This window comes from Armigeres subalbatus, chromosome 2, assembly GCF_024139115.2.
Source record: "Armigeres subalbatus isolate Guangzhou_Male chromosome 2, GZ_Asu_2, whole genome shotgun sequence".
NCBI lineage: Eukaryota > Metazoa > Arthropoda > Insecta > Diptera > Culicidae > Armigeres > Armigeres subalbatus.
The window spans coordinates 264289162-264311325 of record NC_085140.1 but is presented as its reverse complement, the minus strand read 5'-3'; the positions used below and the strand labels follow the sequence as shown (position 1 = coordinate 264311325).

Below are 22164 nucleotides of genomic sequence, written 5' to 3'. Positions count from 1 at the left end.
TAGGAGAGTTAATTTAATTGAGAGGTGCCAGATACTAAATACCTTTATTCTCTCGAAGCTCTGGTACGTTGCACAAATAATTCCACCTTCAAATGCACACATTGGTCAGATTAAAGCGGCATGTGGAAAATTTATTTGGTCGGGCTATATATTCAAAATCAACAGGAATCAACTATATCTAGATTATCTGAAAGGTGGGCTAAGATTAGTAGATCCCGAAGCAAAATGTAAAGCTCTGTTTATTAGAAACATATTGTATAATGTAGATACCCATGGAAATATGCTAGAAGAAACCTATTTATTAAACTTTAACCAACTTCAGAAATTGTCTCGTAATGCTAGAGAATGGTATGCAACAAGTAAATACTTAAAAGATAATTTTAATCTATCCACAACTAAGCTGTTATATGATTATTTTCTTGCACAGTCCTTCCAGCCTCCCAAAGTTGAAATTGATTATGATGCTAACTGGAATATCATTTGGGAAAATCTTAGCCAAAGTTTTTTAACTCTTGAGGACAGATCCAATGCTTATTTATTCTTGAATGACATGATTAGTAATAAAGAAAAATTTAAGGCTTACAATATTGGTAACCTAGCATCATCGAATTGCATTAAATGCGGATTTGCTGATTCCAATACACACAGATTAAAAACTTGCACCGAAGCCAGAAAAAATTGGGATTGGTGCAGCGATGTTATCCGTAGTCGTTTAAAAATGAGAATAAATGATATTGAGGATATCCTGCAGTTTGAAATCAAAAAGAATAAAACAAGACAAAGTTTTCAAAACGACTTATCTGCTTTTGTAAACAAAGATTCAATCGACGATTTGACGAATCTGATAACTCTCCCAACACCACCAATAGGTAGGTGAAGGATTCCGCTACCTGTTGATGGTGCTGGTTTGCGTGGGAGAGCCATCAGATTCGCCAAATCGTCGTTTGAATTTTTGTTTACAAAAGCAGATAAGTCGTTTTGAAATTTTTTTCTTGAAAAAGAGCATAAGGCAGCACAATGGCTTGCTGTTCGAGTAATTTCGGTGAATGTGGTAGTCCAGGGGCAATCCTTATATACATTAAAAAAAAACATTAGGGAGGTGAGATGGAATAATCGTTTAGCGTTTAAAAACAATTTCGGTACATGCTTAAATATTTGTTGACCGTTCCAGTTTAGCCTTTGTTTAGTATTAGTCAAACGAACTCTGTAATTATACTATGTCATAAATAAAGCAAAAAAAAACGCTGTTTTGCATTACGCGGTACCTACGTATCCTCCACGTAAAAATCAATTGCAGTGCCCTCTTACGACATTTAGCATATCTTGAGAGACGTTTTACGCAAGCTGTAACGATAATGAACTGATTTGGGGACTTGTTAGACAAATAGATATGTTCAGGACGAATGAGGATTTTTTATTTTACTTAACCGAGCAGGCTATTTTTCAGTTTTTTTTTTGCTGGGATTTTGCTAACTGAGGGGCAACCAAGAATTACCAAATTTCTCTCAAGTTCCAATTTAGAGCAGTTCCAATTTAGAACCGTAGCACATATACATTTTTGGTATTATACCTCTTATGCACACCAAGTTTATACCATCTTATGTTACCGAGGTCACCGTCCCTGCTCCTGTCTTTTTATAAACTAGGAAATGAAATTTTGGCTGACAATAGTATTGCATATCTACGTAAGCTAATTATTTTTTTTTGTAATTTCCATCTGCACAACAAAATAGAGCATGCTAGAGAATTTCGCAACAAGCAGCAAGGAATCGGATGATTTTAAACCCGAAAAATATGCTTTGTTGATTTGTAAGCCGTAATAAAAGTAATGGATTTACAGCTTGTGTTATTCGGTCGAATACATACCCACTGCATACACTTCATTGCAATGCTTCAGATGTTATCTCTATGAGAAAGGGATTGCGTCAACTGGCGGAAGAAGAGTGCACCCAGATAAGTCCGAACTTCGCTGGGCCAAAACTGTAGTTATCTTTGTTTGTTTGTTTTGGTTTGTTTTTGGTAAAGATAAATCCATACGTCATTAACAAAATACCACATTCTAAGGCATTTTCTTATTTCGTAGGTCAGGTTAAATAAGCGATGTCCAGTAGTGCAAGGGCCACAGTGGCGAACAGATTCAGAGTGGTGAAGCAAGAAGGATTCTGTTAATTTCGAAATTTGCTGTCATGGCTGTGTCCAACGGTGCGAAGAATCAATATTTGGCGACTTTTCTGTGTGAGTTTGTATTTAATTAAGCTATCAGAAGGAACCATTGACATCATTACCATTAAACGTATTTTTGGTTTGTTGTTTTAAAAAAACATTGCGCATTTAAGGGTTAATAGGACACCGTTAATTTTTACCTTCTTGGCTTTTACGTGTAAAATGGAACTTTTAAAGGTATTTGCGATAATAATTTACTAAAAAGTATTATTTTATGAACGTTCAGACAGAAAACACAAAATTATTAATCTCACATGCCTTTTTGTATGTATTTTATTCCATGTTTCCATATTTATAAAGCTACTAAATGCCAAGTATTTATACATACAGGCTGTATGTTTGCTCCACAAGAACAACTAGGAAGATCGGAGACCCATAACACAAAACAGATATGCATCATAGAACAAACTGTAATTTTTAAAAAAGGCTCCTTATGTATCAACAATAATCGACGAACGCCACTCCCGTATATCCTAGGCCAGCGGTTCTCAACCTGGGGTACATGTACCCCAGGGGTACCTTCGCTGATCCCAGGGGTACCTCGAACGAACATGCGTAATGGCGGACGTATTACGATTCCAATAAAAATTTATTTATTTACGCATAGCAATCAGTAAATCAAAACATATCGAATCATGTCCACCACCAACACAGTGTGTGACAGAAGATCGAAAAAACTTCAAAAGCAATCTACTTGATCGAAACAAAATTATGAAATATGTTAAGAATATACTTCTTAACTAAAATATTTAATTTGAAGGTGCAGAAGTCTTGAGGGATGAAGAAAGCTTCCTTCCAATTCCCCTTTTAAGAGGCTTAGAAACCTCCTTTCGAGAGGCTCGGAATTCTTTTTGCAGCCAGCCCGCTTTCAAGTGGTTAGGAAGCCTTTTTTCAAAAAGCACCCTTTTAGGAGAGTTGAAAGCTCGGAAACTTCCTTGCGAGGGGCTCGAATTCTTTCTTCGAGAAGCTTGGAAGCCTACTTACAAAAGGTTCAGCAACGTCATTTCAAGAGGCTCAAAAGCCTCCTTTTAAAAGGCCACAAGTGGTTTCAAAGCCTATATACAAAAGGGTTGGAAGCCCAGTTTCAGGAGCCTCGGAAGCTCCGTTTTCAAGCCCCCTTTCAAATGGCTAGAAAACTTTCTTTCGAGTGGCTCGGAATTTTTTAAATCAGCTTGGAAGCTTACTTTTAAACGGCTCAGCAACGTCATTTCTAGATGATCAATGCCTCTTTCAAGAGGCTCAGAAGAACACTTTTAAGAGGCTCGAACATCTCCTTTCGAGAGGTTTGGAATTCTTCTTCCAGCCAGCCCACTTTGAAATGGTTCGGAAACCTATTTTCAAAAGGATCGAAGCCCCTTTTCAAAAGGGTTCGAAGCCCCCTTTCATGAGATACGGAAGCCCCGTTTAAAAAAGATAGAATGCCCTCATTCAAAAGACTGCGATACCCCTTTTTAAGAGGGTCACAAGCCCCTTTTCAAGAGGGTTGGAAGCCCTCCTTCAAAAGACCCGGAAGCCCTTTTTCAAAAGGCTCGGAAGCATCCTTCCTCACCCTATTTTCAGTGTCTTAGAAACCCAATCGAGGGGCCTACTTTCAAAAGGCTCAGCAACGTAATTTTAAGATGGTCAAAGCCTCCTTTCAAGAGGCTCGAAGGACCCCTTTCATCAGGCTCGGAAATATCCTTTCGAGGGGCTCGGAATTCTTCTTTCAGCCAACCCCCTTTCAAGTGGTTCTTAAGCCTATTTTCAAAAGGGTTGGAAGCCCCCATTCAAAAGGGCTTAGAAGCCCATTTTCAAGAGGCTCGGAAGCCTTTTTTCAAATTTCTCCGGAACTTCCTTTGGAGAGGCTCGGAATTCTTCCTTCGAGAAGCTTAGAAACCTACTATCAAAAGGCTCAGAAGCGTCATTTCAAGGTTCAAAAGACTCCTTCCATAAGGATCAAATTCCCTCTTTCAGGAAGTTTAGAAACCTCCGTTGGTGGGACTCGGAATGCTTTTAGCCAATCCCTACGAGTGGCTCGGAAGTCTCTTATTTTCAAAAGGGTCGGAAGCCCAGTTTCTGGAGGCTCGGAAGGCCCATTTTCAAGAGGGTTGGAATCCCCCTTTCAAGTGGCTCGGAAACTTCCTTTCGAGTGGCTCGGAATTCTTCTTTGAAGAAACTTGGAAGCCTACTTTCAAAAGGTTCAAAAACGTCATTTCAAGATACTCAAATGTCTCGTTTCAATAGGTTCGAAAGCACTCTTTCAAGATAATCTTATGAGTTACGCTTATTAACATAGGGGGTACCTCAATGAATACAAAAACACAAAGGGGTACCTCTCAAGGAAAAGGTTGAGAACCGCTGTCCTAGGCGGACGATGGAGACAGCAAAACATGCGATGCTGCTCTGTCTTTTGCGCGTTGTTCAGTAAAGCTTGACTTCCACCGCTAGCGTTTCAAAATCATGGAAGGACCACTTTCCATGGCAAAGATGCCTATATTTTATGTGCCCATAGTGTTACCTATATACTAGGGTGGTTCAAAAAATCGATTTTGCTCCACAGTGCTCACCTGATTCTTTACCATGTTCTGAGTGTTCTCTGAAAATTTGAGCTCATTTGGATCAAAACTGATTTAGCACAAACCGTTTCAAGATTGCGTGCAAATTAGTATGGGGAAATTTATTTTTTCATTATACTGTTAATGACATTTCCCCATTTAGCGCAGGTTAAAAGAAAACCTACATAGCTAAAAGTGATACTCAACAGCTTTCACCCAACGAAAACCGCATGTTGATTATTCGTCCCTATAATTAGTAATCGATTTTAAGACAGGTTTCGAATCTTTAGTCATGATCGTTAAACTTCTTTGAGGGCATCACTGAAATGTGCAGTGCAACATAGTAGCCTGAATTTGTGTGTGCTATCTTTCGCGCCACGAGCAGCAATGTTGCCTGTTGATGAGTTATGCAATTAGCTCCAGAAAACCACGGTATAGATTAAATTCGATTACTAATTATTGGAACGATTAATTGAGATGCGGTTTTCACTGAGTGAAAGTTGTTGAGTATTCCTTTTAGCTATGTAGGTTTTCTTTTAACATGCGCTTAATGGGGAAGCGTCATTAACAGTAAAATGAAAAAATAAATTTCCCCATACTAATTTGCAGGCAAACTTGAAACGGCTTGTGCTAAATCAGTTTTAATCCAAATGAGCTGAAATTTTCGGAGGACACTCATAACATGGTTAAGAACCAGATGAGCACTGTGGAGCAAAATCGATTTTTTGAACCACCCTACTATATACCGATGGATTCAGCTCGTGGGTGCGCCTGGTTCTTATCACGTTTTGCGCAGCTCCGGAGCTACAACAGTACTCCATCCTTCTCACTGTGTAGTAGCGTCTGTCCCTTCGACGGCGACACCGTCCGACCGCGTCTGCCTGTTGAGTTCGCTCGGCCTGCCGCAGGGTGTCGACTATCTGGAAAACTCTGATAAACCAGTAATTATCAGGGAACTATTTACCAACCTGGAAGAATCAGGGAATTATTAGGGAATTCTTGGGTCAATCAGAGAAATCAGCAAGAGGGAAAGTGAACATGTTGTATTGAAAGCGTTTGTTCAAAGGTTCAAATAAATGGTCACAAATACACATCTGTCATTCATTCATTTCATTCATTTATTTAGTCTACATCTATACAGATAACACTGAATCAACAATTTGACGCCACAATACACGGTTCGAGGCCGCATCTCTCCATCCTCGAATACGCCCCACGCTCGCCAAGTCGTTCTGCACCTGGTCTGCCCATCTCGCTCGCTGCGCTCCACGTCGTCTCGTACCTGCCGGAACGGAAGCGAACACCATCTTTGCAGGGTTGTTGTCCGGCATTCTTGCAACATGCCCTGCCCATCGTACCCTTCCGGCTTTAGCTACCTTCTGGATACTGGGTTCGCCGTAGAGGTGGGCGAGCTCATGGTTCATTCTTCGCCGCCACACACCGTCTTCTTGTACACCGCCAAAGATGGTCCTAAGCACCCGTCTCTCGAATACTCCGAGTGCTTGCAAGTCCTCCTCGAGCATTGTCCATGTTTCATGTCCGTAGAGGACTACCGGTCTTATTAACGTCTTGTACATGACACATTTGGTGCGGTGGCGAATCTTTTCGACCGCAGTTTCTTCTGGAGCCCGTAGTAGGCCCGACTTCCACAGATGATGCGCCTTCGTATTTCACGACTAACGTTGTTGTCAGCCGTTAGCAAGGATCCGAGGTAGACGAATTCCTCGACCACCTCGAAGGTATCCCCGTCTATCGTAACACTGCTTCCCAGGCGGGCCCTGTCGCGCTCGGTTCCGCCCACAAGCATGTACTTTGTCTTTGACGCATTCACCACCAGTCCAACTTTTGTTGCTTCACGTTTCAGGCGGGTGTACAGTTCTGCCACCTTTGCAAATGTTCGGCCGACAATGTCCATGTCATCCGCGAAGCAAATAAATTGACTGGATCTGTTGAAAATCGTACCCCGGCTGTTACACCCGGCTCTCCGCATGACACCTTCTAGCGCAATGTTGAACAACAGGCACGAAAGTCCATCACCTTGTCTTAGTCCCCGGCGCGATTCGAACGAACTGGAGTGTTCGCCTGAGATCTTCACACAGTTTTGCACACCATCCACCGTTGCTTTGATCAGTCTGGTAAGCTTTCCAGGAAGCTGTTCTCGTCCATAATTTTCCATAGCTCTACGCGGTCTATACTGTCGTATGCCGCCTTGAAATCAACGAACAGATGGTGCGTTGGGACCTGGTATTCACGGCATTTTTGAAGGATTTGCCGTACAGTAAAGATCTGGTCCGTTGTCGAGCGGCCGTCAACGAAGCCGGCTTGATAACTTCCCACGAACTCGTTCACTAATGGTGACAGACGACGGAAGATGATCTGGGATATCACTTTGTAGGCGGCATTAAGGATGGTGATCGCTCGAAAGTTCTCACACTCCAGTTTGTCGCCTTTCTTGTAGATTGGGCATATAACCCCTTTCTTCCACTCCTCCGGTAGCTGTTCGTTTTCCCAGATTCTGACTATCAGTTTGTGCAGGCAAGTGGCCAGCTTTTCCGGGCCCATCTTGATGAGTTCAGCTCCGATACCATCCTTACCAGCTGCTTTATTGGTCTTTAGCTGTTGAATGGCATCCTTAACTTCCCTCAAGGTGGGGGCTGGTTGGCTTCCATCGTCCGCTGAACTGACGTAGTCATCTCCTCCGCTGCCTTGACTTTCATTGCCTGTACTCTCAGCGCCATTCAGATGTTCCTCGTAGTGCTGCTTCCACCTTTCGATCACCACACGTTCGTCCGTCAAGATGCTCCCATCCTTATCCCGGCACATTTCGGCTCGCGGCACGAAGCCTTTGCGGGATGCGTTGAGCTTCTGATAGAACTTGCGTGTATCTTGAGAACGGCACAGCTGTTCCATCTCCTCGCACTCCGCTTCTTCCAGGCGGCGTTTCTTCTCCTGAAAAAGGCGGGTCTGCTGTCTCCGCTTCCGTCTATAACGTTCCACGTTCTGCCGGGTACCTTGCTGCAGCGCGACCGCCCGCGCTGCGTCCTTCTCCTCCAGAATCTGTCTGCACTCTTCGTCGAACCAATCGTTCCGTCGACTTCGACCCATATACCCGACGTTGTTCTCCGCTGCGTCGTTAATGGCTGCTTTGACTGTATTCCAGCAGTCCTCAAGAGGGGCCCCATCGAGCTCACCCTCTTCCGGCAACGCTGCCTCGAGATGCTGCGCGTATGCAGTGGCGACATCAGGTTGCTTCAGTCGCTCTAGGTCGTACCGCGGCGGTCGTCGGTACCCAACATTGTTGATGACGGATAGTTTTGGGCGCAGTTTAACCATCACCAGGTAGTGGTCAGAGTCGATGTTAGCGCCACGATATGTCCTGACGTCGATAATGTCGGAGAAGTGCCGTCCATCAATCAGAACGTGGTCGATTTGTGATTCTGTCTGCAGTGGCGATCTCCAGGTGTACCGATACGGGAGGCCGTGTTGGAAATAGGTGCTGCGAATGGCCATATTCTTGGAGGCGGCGAAATCAATTAGTCGTAGGCCGTTTTCGTTCGTCAGCCGGTGAGCGCTGAACTTTCCAATAGTCGGTCTAAACTCCTCCTCTTGGCCAACCTGAGCGTTCAAATCTCCTATGATGATTTTGACGTCGTGGCTTGGGCAGCTGTCGTACTCACGTTCCAGCTGCGCGTAGAATGCGTCCTTATCATCATCAGTGCTTCCGGAGTGTGGGCTATGGACGTTGATTATGCTGAAGTTGAAGAACCGGCCTTTGATCCTCAACCTGCACATTCTCTCGTTGATCGGCCACCACCCGATCACGCGCATGTCGCCCATCACTATGAAAGCTGTTCCCAGCTCGTGTGTGTTGCCGCAGCTCTGGTAGATGGTATGATTACCTCTAAACGTTCGCACCATTGATCCCTTCCAACAAACCTCCTGCAGCGCTACGATGCCGAATCCACGGTCCTTGAGCACATCGGCGAGTATGCGTGTGCTCCTGATGAAGTTGAGAGATTTGCAGTTCCACGAACCGAGTTTCAAATCGCTAGTCCCTTTCCGTCGCGGTGGTCTTCGCCAATGGTTCCGGTCCGTACTCTCTTGTTGATTGTTCGTTGCGTAAGTTTTTTTTTTGCTGGCTTGCAGGGCCTGACACCAAACCCCCTAAATTTCCGAAGGACCATTCCTCCTTATTTCCGGTGGTGCACAGTTTCACTTAGAGTCTCTGGACACTGGCACTCGGACGATGATCAGCCGCCCCTAACATGGAGAACAGACGCTGTTGTGAGCCGATCCTGACATGAAGAACAGACGCATAATAAGATTTAAACCTCCGTAGAGGAGTAAACTCCCTTCCCTGTCAGCATACGACCATAGTTCCACCGGGGTTGGTTACCCGATCTTCCCTAAGGTTGCTCGTATCCCGGCCAGCACCGCGGGGAGGTAGGGATAGGAGTTGCTGGGTAAGAGGCTAAGGACCGCGAGATGGGGTCTATTTTATTCCTTCAGGTACGCGAAGTACCAATGGTACGCTTTACCCAGCATTTGCCGTGCCACATCTGTATTGTAAGAAAAATGGCGCATGTCATATGCCAATAGGCCACAAACAACCTGTCTCATAATTGAAGAAGGATGGATTTTGTTTCTTGTGGGCTTGAACAGGAGTTAAACTGGTGATAGGGCACGTGATTCACCAAATTGTTTTTTGACGTAAACTACGTCTAAGGGAAGACTCGGATACAGGGTGACAAATGAAAATTTCCAAATTCGAGACCGTCACGAAATCATGTAAGATTTTGAACTCTAATAGCGCCTTTATCTTCCGATGGATTTTTGAGATTTATATATCAATCGATTCGGAAATTCTCTACCAATTTGTCAATTATATTGAAACTTTGGGTTATGAATGTTAAAATAGGGTATCGGATCATTTTGGCAGCACCCTCTTTTCTTGTCGGCAAGAGTCTCGTTTCGGCCGTCGCCGTTCAGTGCGGTTGGCTTTTGGACTCTCCTTTTTGTGCGGTGTTTCGCACAAAAAGTAGAACAATGGAGCCGGACCAGTGACCGCGGTCGAAACAAATGTAACAAAAATGCGTAATGTAGTGCATGGTGTATAAAAAGTGATGCAGATAGGGGCATGTTTGTGCAGGCATGAGACGATCAATTGTTATCAATGCCAATGCCCTTGCTAGTAATGCAATCAATTTATATTAAAAACGACTTTGGAAAATGCATTTTTTTGCAAACTGAAAACTAATAAGGCCGTTACACATATTTATTAAAAATTATGGTCTCCGCAAAGTCAAGGGGGAGGAGGTAATCTTCTTCTTCTACTGAATCGAGCGGCATGAAAATTTGAATGCAGAGGTTTTTGGGGTCGGGGAAGGTTCTTAAGATGGTTAGAGACCCCTCTCCTCTTTGAAACCTGGCTCCTATACAAATGAAACACCAATTTCATCATAACTCGAGATCAAGCAAATGGAAACAAATCTGGCGTGTGGAGGTTTTGGAAGAGAAGATATGTTTCTGTGGTGGTTTGGAACGCCTCCCCCTTCTGAAAAGGTGGGCTCCCATACAAATGAACCAAAAATTTCTGCATAACTCGAGAATTAATCAGAGAATAAATCAATTTTAAGCGAAGCGAAGTTCGACGGGTCTGCTAGTAAAAAATAAATATTAAAATGGAAAAAAACCCCTCGGATTTGTTAAAGAATGTTTTGAAAGTTCTCAAAATTTACCGGAATTTTTTTTTGTTGCCCCTCAAGTTGTTATTTTTGAGCAAAACAATTCGAAGCGGGGGTGGGGTGGTGAGACATATTTAAAAAACCCAGATTAATCCACCTAGCGGCGATGATGCCTTTCTCGTGCATCGTAAAATGTACTGAAAAAATCACATTAGAAAGGTCAAAAAAGCACTTTAGGGGAATAGATCGCATTTTCTCTATCATTTTGCATGTTTTTGCATTATTTACTATGCATTCCACTACACTACACCATTTTTGAAAAAACTTTTTTTTTTCGATTTTGAAATTTTTGTCCAAGGGGCCTTTTTGGGGAAAAACAATGATTTTTCAATAGATAATTCCGAAATGCAATGTCCGATCAGGCCAATTTTCAATAGCAAACAATGGGACCGCATTCCCCGTCGAATGCGACTTGTTGCGAGTAAATCAGGTAATGCTAAGTTCCAAAAAGTGTGTCTACAAAATTTGTACACATACACACATACACACACACACACATACATACATACACACAAACAGACATCACCTCAATTCGTCGAGCTGAGTCGATTGGTATATAACATTATGGGTCTCCGAGCCTTCTATCAAAAGTTTGGTTTTGGAGTGAAATTATAGCCTTTACGTATACTTAGTATACGAGAAAGGCAAAAAATATTTATATCGGCCTAATAATATTTTGTCCAATTAAATGCGCGCCTGAATCAGAAGGATTTAACTTTGATTCAGGAAGTGTGAATGCACTTAAGATATTTTTATAATACGTGGGTGCAATAATGCGGTACTTATTGTACACGACAAAAGCGTCGGAACGCATACGTTCTTGAAACAGGCTATATGAGATACAATAGAGCTATCACCTTCTTGCTCCCTGATTCAACAGTCTTGCAATTATATTAATAAAATGTTTGCACGAATATTTTATCCATAATGACACTCAGTGTTGGTAGAATCATACTCAAATCTGAATCATTGAGATTTAATGCACGAGCTAACTCGCCTGCGATTCTGTAGGGGAAGCATCGCGCTTGAGTTTCTCGGCATCGCTTCGCTTACTCACCGAAAAATGATTTCGTTCTAAAAAGCGTCAAAACGCAATCGAGACGTATGTTTTGTTTATATATAATTATTAGCCATTGTTTTAGACGAAAAATAGTTAATTCAATCCATTCAACAATAAAGAACACGTAAATATCATGCAATAATGCAAATTCCGATTCAAACCATGAGCAAATCTCTCGGCCATAATTCTGATGGGATTTGACTCACGCATGGTTTGAATCGCCGATGAGATTTAAGATTTTGAGATTTTACCAACACTGGTGACACTGCCAGACAGTAGTTAGAATGAAATAACACACACACTATCTTTTCCCGTTCGCAACGTTTCCTGCTCGCGCGCTCCACAACCAAATTAATTGGGTTTTGGCACATGATTGACATTTTATGATTTCTAGTGATGCACGAAAAATAAGATATGCCTATGATTGGAATGTTTCTGAATAATAAATGTTGCAAACGGAAAGAGAATGCTTCCCTAGGGCTTCTTCTATTGAAATATTTCATCAAATGCTTCAAAACCCAAATGTAGGCAATTCGGATCCAAGAAAGGCATCATTACCACTGAGGACTAAATTTGGGTTTTCATAGTAAATTTTTTAAACAATTATCGTATCCAACAATTTTCATATCTTAAGATACGCTAGTTTTGTTCGAAACCAGTGACATAAGTAATCAAATGAATTTTCTAAAAATATTCATGCATGATGGCACTACAATCCTCAATGAACAAAACTGTCTTACGTAGTTTACGTTGGGCGGTTGTGTCTTGTACATAACCCTTCTGATTTTTTTTAATAAGTTTGAATATGAAGGCAACTCTATAACCAGAGACCGGCGGAGTGAAAAACTGTCGAAATGGCAAGTATGAAAATACATGAAATCGTGAAAATAAGCCTGGCGGCACTTGAACTTTTTGCTTGCTTCTCATGGATGCAAAATGTAAACAAGTCGAATTAGAACCACTTTTGACGGTTCGATTGGAAACAAGATGGCGTCTTCGCCGATCTCTTATTGTAGTATTTCTAGGCTTTTCACTTTCACTTTCAAAGGTCGATAACATTTCGCCCCCTGGATTGATTGTAATAAAATTTTGTTGACAACGGCTTCAGCATGTGTTATTTGATACTGGGCTAGAATTAGAGCTGTGAAGGAATCCTAAATGTTGCATTATGGGATATAAAATGCTGTATTGGTAAAAAAAATAATAAAAGTGTTGAAATATAATTTTGGACTGATATTCGCCAAATTTTGGAAGAGCATCAATCTCATTGCTCATGCCGGTTCACACTGCAGCACTTTTTTGATTTTTTGTTTTCGATTATTGTAATAGTCAGAGGCGTTAAAAAATATGAGTTCTTTGGCAAAGTTGACCTTAATTAAGTCAAATAATTGCCTGCAATAATGAAATCAGCTAATTAGTTTGTTGGGAAAGATTTAAAGCGGAAAAGTGTTGGTAAAGGACAAAATTTTATGAGTTTATTTGAGAAAAAAGCTTCACCATTTAGATGTATTAACGAATTAAAGAGAAATAATTATGCATATATCAAGCTTACATATTGTATTTTGGTCCCTAAAAATTTCATAACAATCTGTTAATAGACTTATTTTTGGCGAGTAGTTCTAAGTAGAGGCCTGGATAAGAGAAACGCGAATGGAAAATATGACTCTGCCAACACTGCAGTCAATCTTCTTTATCAAAGAGCATCACATAACAATATAATCCAATAAACAATGCAATTACATTTCATAATCTATAAATGACTTGCATATATTATTGCAAACTAATGAAAAGTGCATTCAAATTTGTTTAAGTAAATTTGTTTAGTATAAAAATGGCATAAAATCGAATTTAGCCGTTTTTAGTATTTGAGCCAACATTTTGACTGCTTGACAGGTATTCTGCTCGATTGGCTGCTGTTTTTTTGGCGGTTCGATTGGCGGCACATACCTATCCGCGTTTCTTTTATCTATGCCTCTAGTTCTAAGTGGTGCAATTTGATTCCGTACAACCTTTATATGTTAACCTTTCCGTGAATCTTGAATTCTGATTTTGATTTTTTAATTTAACTTAAGCATTTCCTAAAGGTATTAAGAAATTTCAACGAAAATTCTGATAGAGAAATAGCTTCGGGAATTTCTTCAGGAATTCCTTCAAAAAAAATTTCAACCACTCCTTCAAAAATATATTTTTATGAATTCAGGAATTATATCACATGTTCCTTCAGGAATGCAATGGAAAATTCTTTCGGAAATTTCTTTTGATAAAATCCTTCAAAAACTTCTTCATAAATTTCTAGGCCTTGGAAAACTTTTTAAAATAATTATATATAGGGGAACAGACGGCTTTGGCAGGTTTTGTTCTATTATTGGCAGGGGGTTTTTTGTCGACCGAATTTTATGAAATTTGGCCACAATATTCTTTGATATGCAAAGAATGTTTGGGCCAAATTTGAGCATAATCAGTCATAAAAAACCTCCATGCCAATAATAGAAAAAAACCTGCCAAAGCCATCACTACCCCTAATTTCCTTCGAGGTTTTTTTCCTGAAATAGTTATTGAAGAGATTCCTAAAATAATTTCTAGAGGAATTCCGAAAAAAAAACATTTAGAAAAGGAAAAGTGAATTCCTTAATAAAAAATTCAATGGAATTTTAGAAAGGACAAAGATTTTCAGAAAAAATCTAAGAAGCTTTGGACGGAATTTCTTAAAGAATTTGCATATAGAACTTTTTAGAGCATATTTGATGGTTTTCCTGAAGGAATTCGTCTGAAATTATTTTTTTTTTCAAGATTCTAGAATTTCGTTCTTGAAATTTTTAAGGAATTTTTAGAAGAAATTTCGAAGAAATTATTGGAGAAATTTTCGAGGGAATGGATTTTCCATAGGAATCGAATTTTCAACGAAAAAGAATTGATGTAGGGAAAACGACCCATTATGGACATGAGCGTTCCTAAAAATTTGAACTGTTCATTCTTTTTTTCATATTGCGGTAGTCGAAAAGGGTAACTCTAGCCTCGTTAATATTGCGTCTATTATGCTAAATTTATGCAAATAATTTTATTGATTATTTACTTGATGGATTAATCTGCCCTGCTGCTATAATTACAACTACTTCATATCATTTATTAAGGTTACATCTTAACAGACAGGTGCCCTCCTTAGCCGTGCGGTAAGACGCGCGACTACAAAGCAAGCTGAGGGTGGCTGGGTACGATTCCCAATGCCGGTCTAGGCAATTTTCGGATTGGAAATTGTCTCGACTTCCCTGGGCATAAAAGTATCATCGTGTTAGCCTCATGATAAACGAATGCAAAAATGGTAACTTGGCTTAGAAACCTCGCAGTTAATAACTGTGGAAGTGTTTAATGAACACTAAGCTGCGAGGCAGCTCTGTCCCAGGCAGTGATGTAATGCCAATAAGAAGAAAAAGAACTAAACAGATAACACTGAATCAACAATTTGACGCCTTAATACACGCCGTCTCGTACCTACCGGATCGAAAGCGAATACCATCTTTGCAGGGTTACTGTCCGGCATTCTTGCAACATGTCCTGCCCTCTTTCCGGCTTTATGTACCTTCTGGATACTGAGTTCGCCGTAGAGCTGGGCGAGCTCGTGGTTCATTCTTCGCCACCACACACCGCCAACGATGGTCCTAAGCACCCGTCTCTCGAATACTCCGAGTGCTTGCAAGTCCTCCTCGAGCATTGTCCATGTTTCATGTCCGTAGAGGACTTCTGGAGCCCGTAGTAGGCCATACTTCCAAAGATGATGCGCCTTCGTACTTCAAGACTAACATTGTAATCAGCCGTTAACAAGGATCCAAGGTAGATGAATTCCTCGATCTCCTCGAAGGTATTCCCGTCTATCGTTACACTGCTTCCCAGGCGGGCCGTGTCGCGCTCAGTTCCGCCGACTAATATGTACTTTATCTTCGATGCATTCACCGTCAGTACAACTTTGTTGCTTCACGCTTCAGGCGGGTGTACAGTTCTGCCACCTTTGCAAATGTTCGGCCGACAATGTCCATATCATCCGCGAAACAAATGAATTGACTGGATCTGTTGAAAATCATACCCCGGCTGTTACACCCGGCTCTCCGCATGACGCAATGTAGAACAACAGGCACGAAAGTCTTAGTCCCCGGCGCGATTCGAACGAACTGGAGTGTTCGCCCGAAATCTTCACACAGTTTTGCACACCATCAGCCGTCGCTTTGATCAGTCTGCTAAGCCTCCCACGGAATTTGTTCTCGTCCATAATTTTCCATAGCTCTATGCGGTGTATGCTGTCGTATGCCGCCTTGAAATCAATGAACAGATGGTGCGTTGGGACCTGGTATTCATGGCATTTTTGAAGGATTTGCCTTACGGTAAAGATCTGGTCCGTTGTCGAGTGGCCGTCAACGAAGCCGGCTTGATAACTTCCCACGAACTCGTTCACTAATGGTGACAGATCTGAGATATCACTTTGTAGGCGGCATTAAGGATGGTGATCACTCGAAAGTTCTCACACTCCAGCTTGTCGCCTTTCTTGTAGACCCATGTTGTAACCCCTTCCTTCCACTCCTCCGGTAGCTGTTCAGTTACAGTTACTGATTCTGACTATCAGTTTGTGCAGGCAAGTGGCTAGCTTTTCGGGACCCATTTTGATGAGCTCAGCTGCTTTATTGGTCTTTAGCTGTTGGATGACATCCTTAACTTCCCTCAAGGTGGGCGCTGGTTGGCTTCCAACATCCACTGAACTGACGTAGTCATCTCCTCCGCTGCCTTGACTTTCACTGCCTGTACTCTCAGCGCTGCTTCTATCTTTCGATCACCACACGCTCGTCCGTCAAGATGCTCCCATACTTATCCCTGCACATTTCGGCTCGAGGCACGAAGCCTTTGCGGGATGCGTTGAGCTTCTGATAGAACTTGCGTGTTTCTTGAGAACGGCTCAGCTATTCCATTTCCTCGCACTCCGCTTCTTCCAGGCGGCGCTTATTCTCCTGGAAAAGGCGGGTCTGCTGTCTCCGCTTCCGTCTATAACGTTCCACGTTCTGCCGGATCCCTTGCTGCAGCGTGACCGCCTGCGCCGTGCCCTTCTCCTCCAGAATCTGTCTGCACTCTTCGTCGAACCAATTGTTCCGTCGACTTCGTCCCACATACCCGACGTTGTTCTCCGCTGCGTCGTTAATGGCTGCACACTGAATTCTATTTACCGGGCTCTTTACCGGTAACTGAATTACCGATTTCTCAACAGCTGAGCTCTAGTTAGTCACCTCGGTAATCGAATTCTATATCGAGTTCTCGGTACAGCATTCATGATAATGAACTGTAAAAAAATAACGATCAAATTTGTAACAGTTACTGAGCACTCGGTAAAAAATACTGGTGGATCTGTAAAAATGTAACTGACTTCTGTAACTCAAATTACCGAGATAAATGTAATAAAATTTTCATCTTTCTCATGAATAATAAAAAGCAATTGAAATTTCAGTTTTTTAATTGTTTTTATGTATATGTACTTAGCAGGATACATATGTTTTTGCATCATAGTGATTGGTGATACATTTTTTCACTCTTGATTTCTCCCAGTGGCGCTACTCCACTCAGACCTCGGAATGCTACCTCAAAGGGAACGTTGTAGGGCCTCATCGCCGTCCTGAAAATTTGTTTCTAGAAGAACGCGTTTTGTTTAGGAGCAACCTCGGGGGAAACAGAATTACACATACCTGCAGTCGGATCCGAATCCAGAATCTACTAAACAAAATGGTAACGCAGCGACGACGTCAACGACTGGTGATAAATACATAGCTTAAGTTTTTTCGCCTAGAAATGTATCAATCAAATTGATGAACAAATTTTTGTAAACTAGAAAAATATCTTGATCAGCGCTGGTATGAAATATTGGAACTTACCTGATTATCATATGATTATATTTATTAGAATCGATAACCGAAGCAACTAATCACAAAATAAATTCGTTTAATGAAATCGGTCTCAAGATTCCGATTCGCAAAAAATGGCGTCACATCAAGCGTCACGTGGTCGGAACTGTGAGCTCGGTATTTATTTTAACTGAGCTCAGTAAAGTGCATTTGATTTTACTGAGTGATCGGTTTAATTTTTGACAAGTGCAGAACATTTTGTTAGAACAGTGTTGATCGGTTATGCATACTACCGAAACTCAGTATTCTATTTGGAACAACTGAGTCATCGGTAAAAATAAATACAGAAACCAGTAAATTCTTTTTGATTAACTGAGTTCCCGGTGATATTTTTCTTTTACCGAATAAAATCAGTAAAAAATATTACCGAGCTGAAATTCTCGATTTAAGTGTGTGTTTAACTGTATTCCAGCAGCCCATCGAGATCACCCTCTTCCGGCAACGCAGTCTCGAGATGCTGCGCGTACGCAGCGGCGACATCAGGTTGCTTCAGTTACTCTAGGTCGTACCGCGGCGTTGATGATGGATAGTTTTGGGCGCAGTTTAACCATCAGTGGCCAGAGGCAACGACGCCACGATATGTCCTGACGTCGATAATGTCGGAGACGTGGCGTCTATCAATCAGAACGTGGTCGATCTGTGATTCTGTCTGCAGTGGTGGTCTCCAGGTGTACTGATACGGAAAGCTGTGTTGGAAGAAGATGCTGCGAATGGCCATATTCTTGGAGGCAGCGAAATCAATTAGTCGTAGGCAGTTATCGTTCGTCAGCCGGTGGGCGCTGAACTTTCCAATAGTCGGTCTAAACTCCTCCTCCTGGCCAACCTGAGCGTTCAAATCTCCTATGATGATTTTGACGTCGTGGCTTGAGCAGCTGTCGTACTCACGTTCCAGCTGCGCGTAGAATGCGTCCTTATCATGATCAGTAGTTCCGAAGTGAGTGATATAGACGTTAATTATGCTGAAGATTAAGAACCGGCATTTGATCCACATTCTTTCATTGATCAGCCACCACCCGATCACACGCCTTTGCATATCTCCCATCACTATGAAAGCTGTTCTCAGCTCGTGTGTGTTGCCGCAGCTCTGGAAGATGGTATGAATGACGATTACCTCTAAACGTTGATCCCTTCCAACAAACCTCGAATCCACGGTCCTTGCACAGTTTCCTGTTGGCCTGTTGCACAGTTTCACTTAGAGTCCCTCGCTGGCACTCCCCCACCCCTCTCTGTCAGCATACGACCATAGCTCCCACCGGGGTTGGTTACCCGATCTTCCCTAGGGTTACTCGTATCCCGGCCAGCAGCGCCATGAGGAGGTAGGGATAGGAGTTGGTGGGTAAGAGGCCAAGGACTGCGAGGTGGGGTCTATTTTATTTATTCAGGTACGCAAAGTACCAATGGTACCCTTTACCCAGCATGTGTCAACCATTACAACTACTTTAATCAATCAATTGATTTATACTCTGATTTTTTTTTTCATTTGCAATTTATTTAGAAGACGGCTAGGGGAAAGGTCTCAAACTGCTATAGAAACATTTTTTGTCTTCAAAAACCTGCATATCAAAAATTGGATTTCATTTGCTTGATTAGTTATCGAATTATGTAGAAATGTGTTTAATTTGTATGGAAGCCTTTCTTTCTAGAGGGGGCTAGAACCTTCTCCGACCCCAAAAGCCTCTGCATGAAATTTTTCGCGTCGATCGAAAAACCTGGAAAATCAGGAAATTTTTATTTAGCGAATTATTTTGTTTTCGCAGTGAACCTTTTGGCAGTCAGCTATGGCACAAGCTCCGGGTGGATGTCGCCTTCGATTCCAATTTTACTGTCGGAAAACTCTCCCCTGGATAGTGGACCCATAACCACGGAACAAGGAGCCTGGATTGGAGCGATTCTTTGCGTCGGTGGACTAGTTGGAAGCATCATTTCCGGCTGCATGGCCGATCGATACGGTCGAAAGTGGACAGCCTATACGGCAGTTATACCGCAAATTGTAAGGAAGAGTTTCCCACATTCGTCGCTGAATTTATTTTGTATTTTATTTTATTCAGGTTTCGTGGATAATGGTCATGTGTGCTGACAATGTTTATTACTTGTATGCTATGCGATTTTTGTCGGGATTTGGAGGAGGTGTCTGCTTTACGATCAATCCAATGTTCATTGCAGAAATTTCAGAGGACAGGTAATCTATAACTGCTTGTTGATCAATCCAAAGAAAGGGAAACTTTATGCGGAACGATCACTGTAAGTTAATGTAAAATGCTACGTTACTGATTAGCACTTCCCTTGTATTCCAGAAACCGCGGAATGCTTGGTGCCACCTTCATATTGTCCACTAACCTTGGGCAGTTAATTATGTACATTTTAGGTGCATATGTGTCATACTCAGTTATACCATACATATTGATTACCATACCAGTGATATTCCTTTTCGGATTCACTATGATTCCAGACACACCATTGTATTACATGAAGAAGAACAAATACCAGGTAGGTAGGATTTAATTCAGCGACGAAAAAAGGAAAAAAAATCCTTACTTACAGAGATCGAAAAATTCATTAAAATTCTATCGTGGCTACCAAGCCGGAGAACAAAATGTTTCATCAGAGTTCGAACGGGAATTATTGAAACTGCAAGATAATAATACCGACGAGAAACAAATTCCACAGAAGCACAAAATCTCTTGGAGTGATTTAAGTAAGTAGATTTATGAGGATTATTTCCCCCTGCTAAACTTTATATTTCAGACACACATCACGCAAGAAAAGCCTTCCTTATTGGGGTCTGTTTGGTGGCTTTCAATAATTTTTCCGGCTGCTTCGCCATGCTCAGTTATGCGGAAACAATTTTCCAGGAGTCTGGTTCGTCACTGTCGGCCGATACATCGGCTATCGTTATGGGTTCATTGCAGATGGTCGGAGCGTACTGTTCCACGCTGCTGGTCGAACGTGCCGGACGAAAGGTAAATTTATTACGATATCAGGGCAGTAGAAATATCGCAGGTCAATTGTACCGCGAACTCGCACAAACGACAAACAAAACTTTTTCTTATTACACAGGAAATTTTTGATTTAGTTGTAGCACTGTAAGTTGAGAGTCGCTTATTAGAAAGTGAAAAACAAAGAAGAAGCTAATTTAATACCCTACGTTCGCGTCGCGACGCCGCTCGTTAAAATTTTCCCAAGTGCCAGCTGTATGGCACATACTTCAACGAATTGATTACAGTTTATGTCTACTTTCAGCTACTCTTCAAAATATCCGGCACAGGAATGGCAATAGGTTTTACCACCTTTTCCGGATACTTTTATGTCAAAGCTCTCGGCTACAATGTAGATTCGTTCAATTGGCTCCCATTGGTTTGCTTCTCGTTTGTAATTTTCATAGCCTCCATAGGAGTCTTGTCACTGCCGTTTCTGGTTCTGGCAGAATTGGTACCACAGAAGGTAAATTTTCTTCCGCTTGTTCTCTTTTCCACTGTTATAATTCATTCTCTTGTCTATTGCCTAGGTTAAAGAATTCATATTCAGCACCTGTATTAGTCTCGCATGGATATTCGCATTCATCTCCGTCAAGGTAAGAATCCATTTGACGTACGATTACATAATTTAGGAAACCAATCTGCTTCGCTTCCAGTTCATTGTCACGCTGTTCGATTTGGTTGGAATGCACGGAACGATGCTTCTGTTTGCTCTTTGCTGCGTGAGTGGAACGCTTTTTGTGGCTGTGGTGATTCCGGAGACCAAAGGAAAAAGTTTTGACACCATTGCCAAACTAATGAGTTGAATTAAAGTTTGCACGATTATTCGGCAAAGGCTTTTCTTACAGAAAGAAAATCTAATCAATGCAATGTGCTAAAAAGAAAATTAGTTTGGTTAGGTTTAGTTTAACGTAATTTTCAAACATGGTTCGTTTGGTGGAAACCTACGCTGAGGAAAAACCAATCATATTATTTATGTGAGGCAATGGCGTTTCTTTTATGAACGGCTATGTGAATTGTAATTGCATATATGTGGAAACACACAAAATCCTTATTTGACCAATAACTTTTCACGTGGATTCTCCTATAGCGGGTAGTTATTAACCCTTTTGTTACCGACAAAAAAACACCCTTACGTTACCGACAGGGTACCCGGGTACCCACAGACTTAAAATGATCATAACATTGTCAGTTTTTCACCGATTTTGACGATTTTGGTTGCTACATGTTACAGAGAACCGATTCGGATTCCCTGGTAACCGCAATTCCGAATTACCTGGGCCAAGTCCCAAAGTATGTGTAAATAGAAGATATATATTCAACCAAATGAAGATTTCTTGAGTCATGACTAATAAACTTCGTTGGAAATTTAAAGAATATAGCTTAACTACGTTACAGGGCCATCTTATGAATTAATCCCGGAAGGGTTATTCCGGGAACAGGTTCCCGTCGGACCTAAAGTGGCCACAAACTCATTCTGATGAAACACTGGCAATATGGGTATCAAAATTCATGAAATTGTATCGGATGCATGATCCGATAAGTAATTGGACCATAGGATGGTTTGACAACGGACTGGTCATCCTGGAGCAGGTTCCCGTGGGGCCTAAAGTGGCCACAAACTGTTTTCTGAAAAAACCCTGGAAATATGGGTATCAAAATTCATGAAATCTCCTTTGTACTCGCTCGAGTCTT

General features: G+C 41.7%; 1 protein-coding gene across 1 annotated transcript; it reads left to right on the top strand.

The window, feature by feature from the left end:
- The first annotated feature begins 2097 nt into the window (after positions 1 to 2097).
- LOC134212176 (facilitated trehalose transporter Tret1-like) lies at positions 2098 to 21294 on the top strand. The gene is made up of 9 exons (XM_062689796.1): positions 2098 to 2235; positions 19252 to 19484; positions 19543 to 19673; positions 19789 to 19981; positions 20036 to 20189; positions 20240 to 20454; positions 20735 to 20935; positions 21000 to 21065; positions 21126 to 21294. Exons 1-9 carry the CDS (start codon positions 2187 to 2189, stop codon positions 21273 to 21275), a joined length of 1392 nt encoding a protein of 463 aa, XP_062545780.1. The 5' UTR covers positions 2098 to 2186; the 3' UTR covers positions 21276 to 21294.
- The last annotated feature ends 870 nt before the right edge of the window (positions 21295 to 22164 follow it).

Bases quoted from the DNA above. Each gene is read 5' to 3' on its own strand.
- LOC134212176 (XM_062689796.1), top strand. From the start codon at position 2,187: ATGGCTGTGTCCAACGGTGCGAAGAATCAATATTTGGCGACTTTTCTG. The intron at 20,455-20,734 runs GTAAATTTATTA...GTCTACTTTCAG, and splicing joins TCGAACGTGCCGGACGAAAG to CTACTCTTCAAAATATCCGG. The intron at 21,066-21,125 runs GTAAGAATCCAT...CTTCGCTTCCAG, and splicing joins TCGCATTCATCTCCGTCAAG to TTCATTGTCACGCTGTTCGA.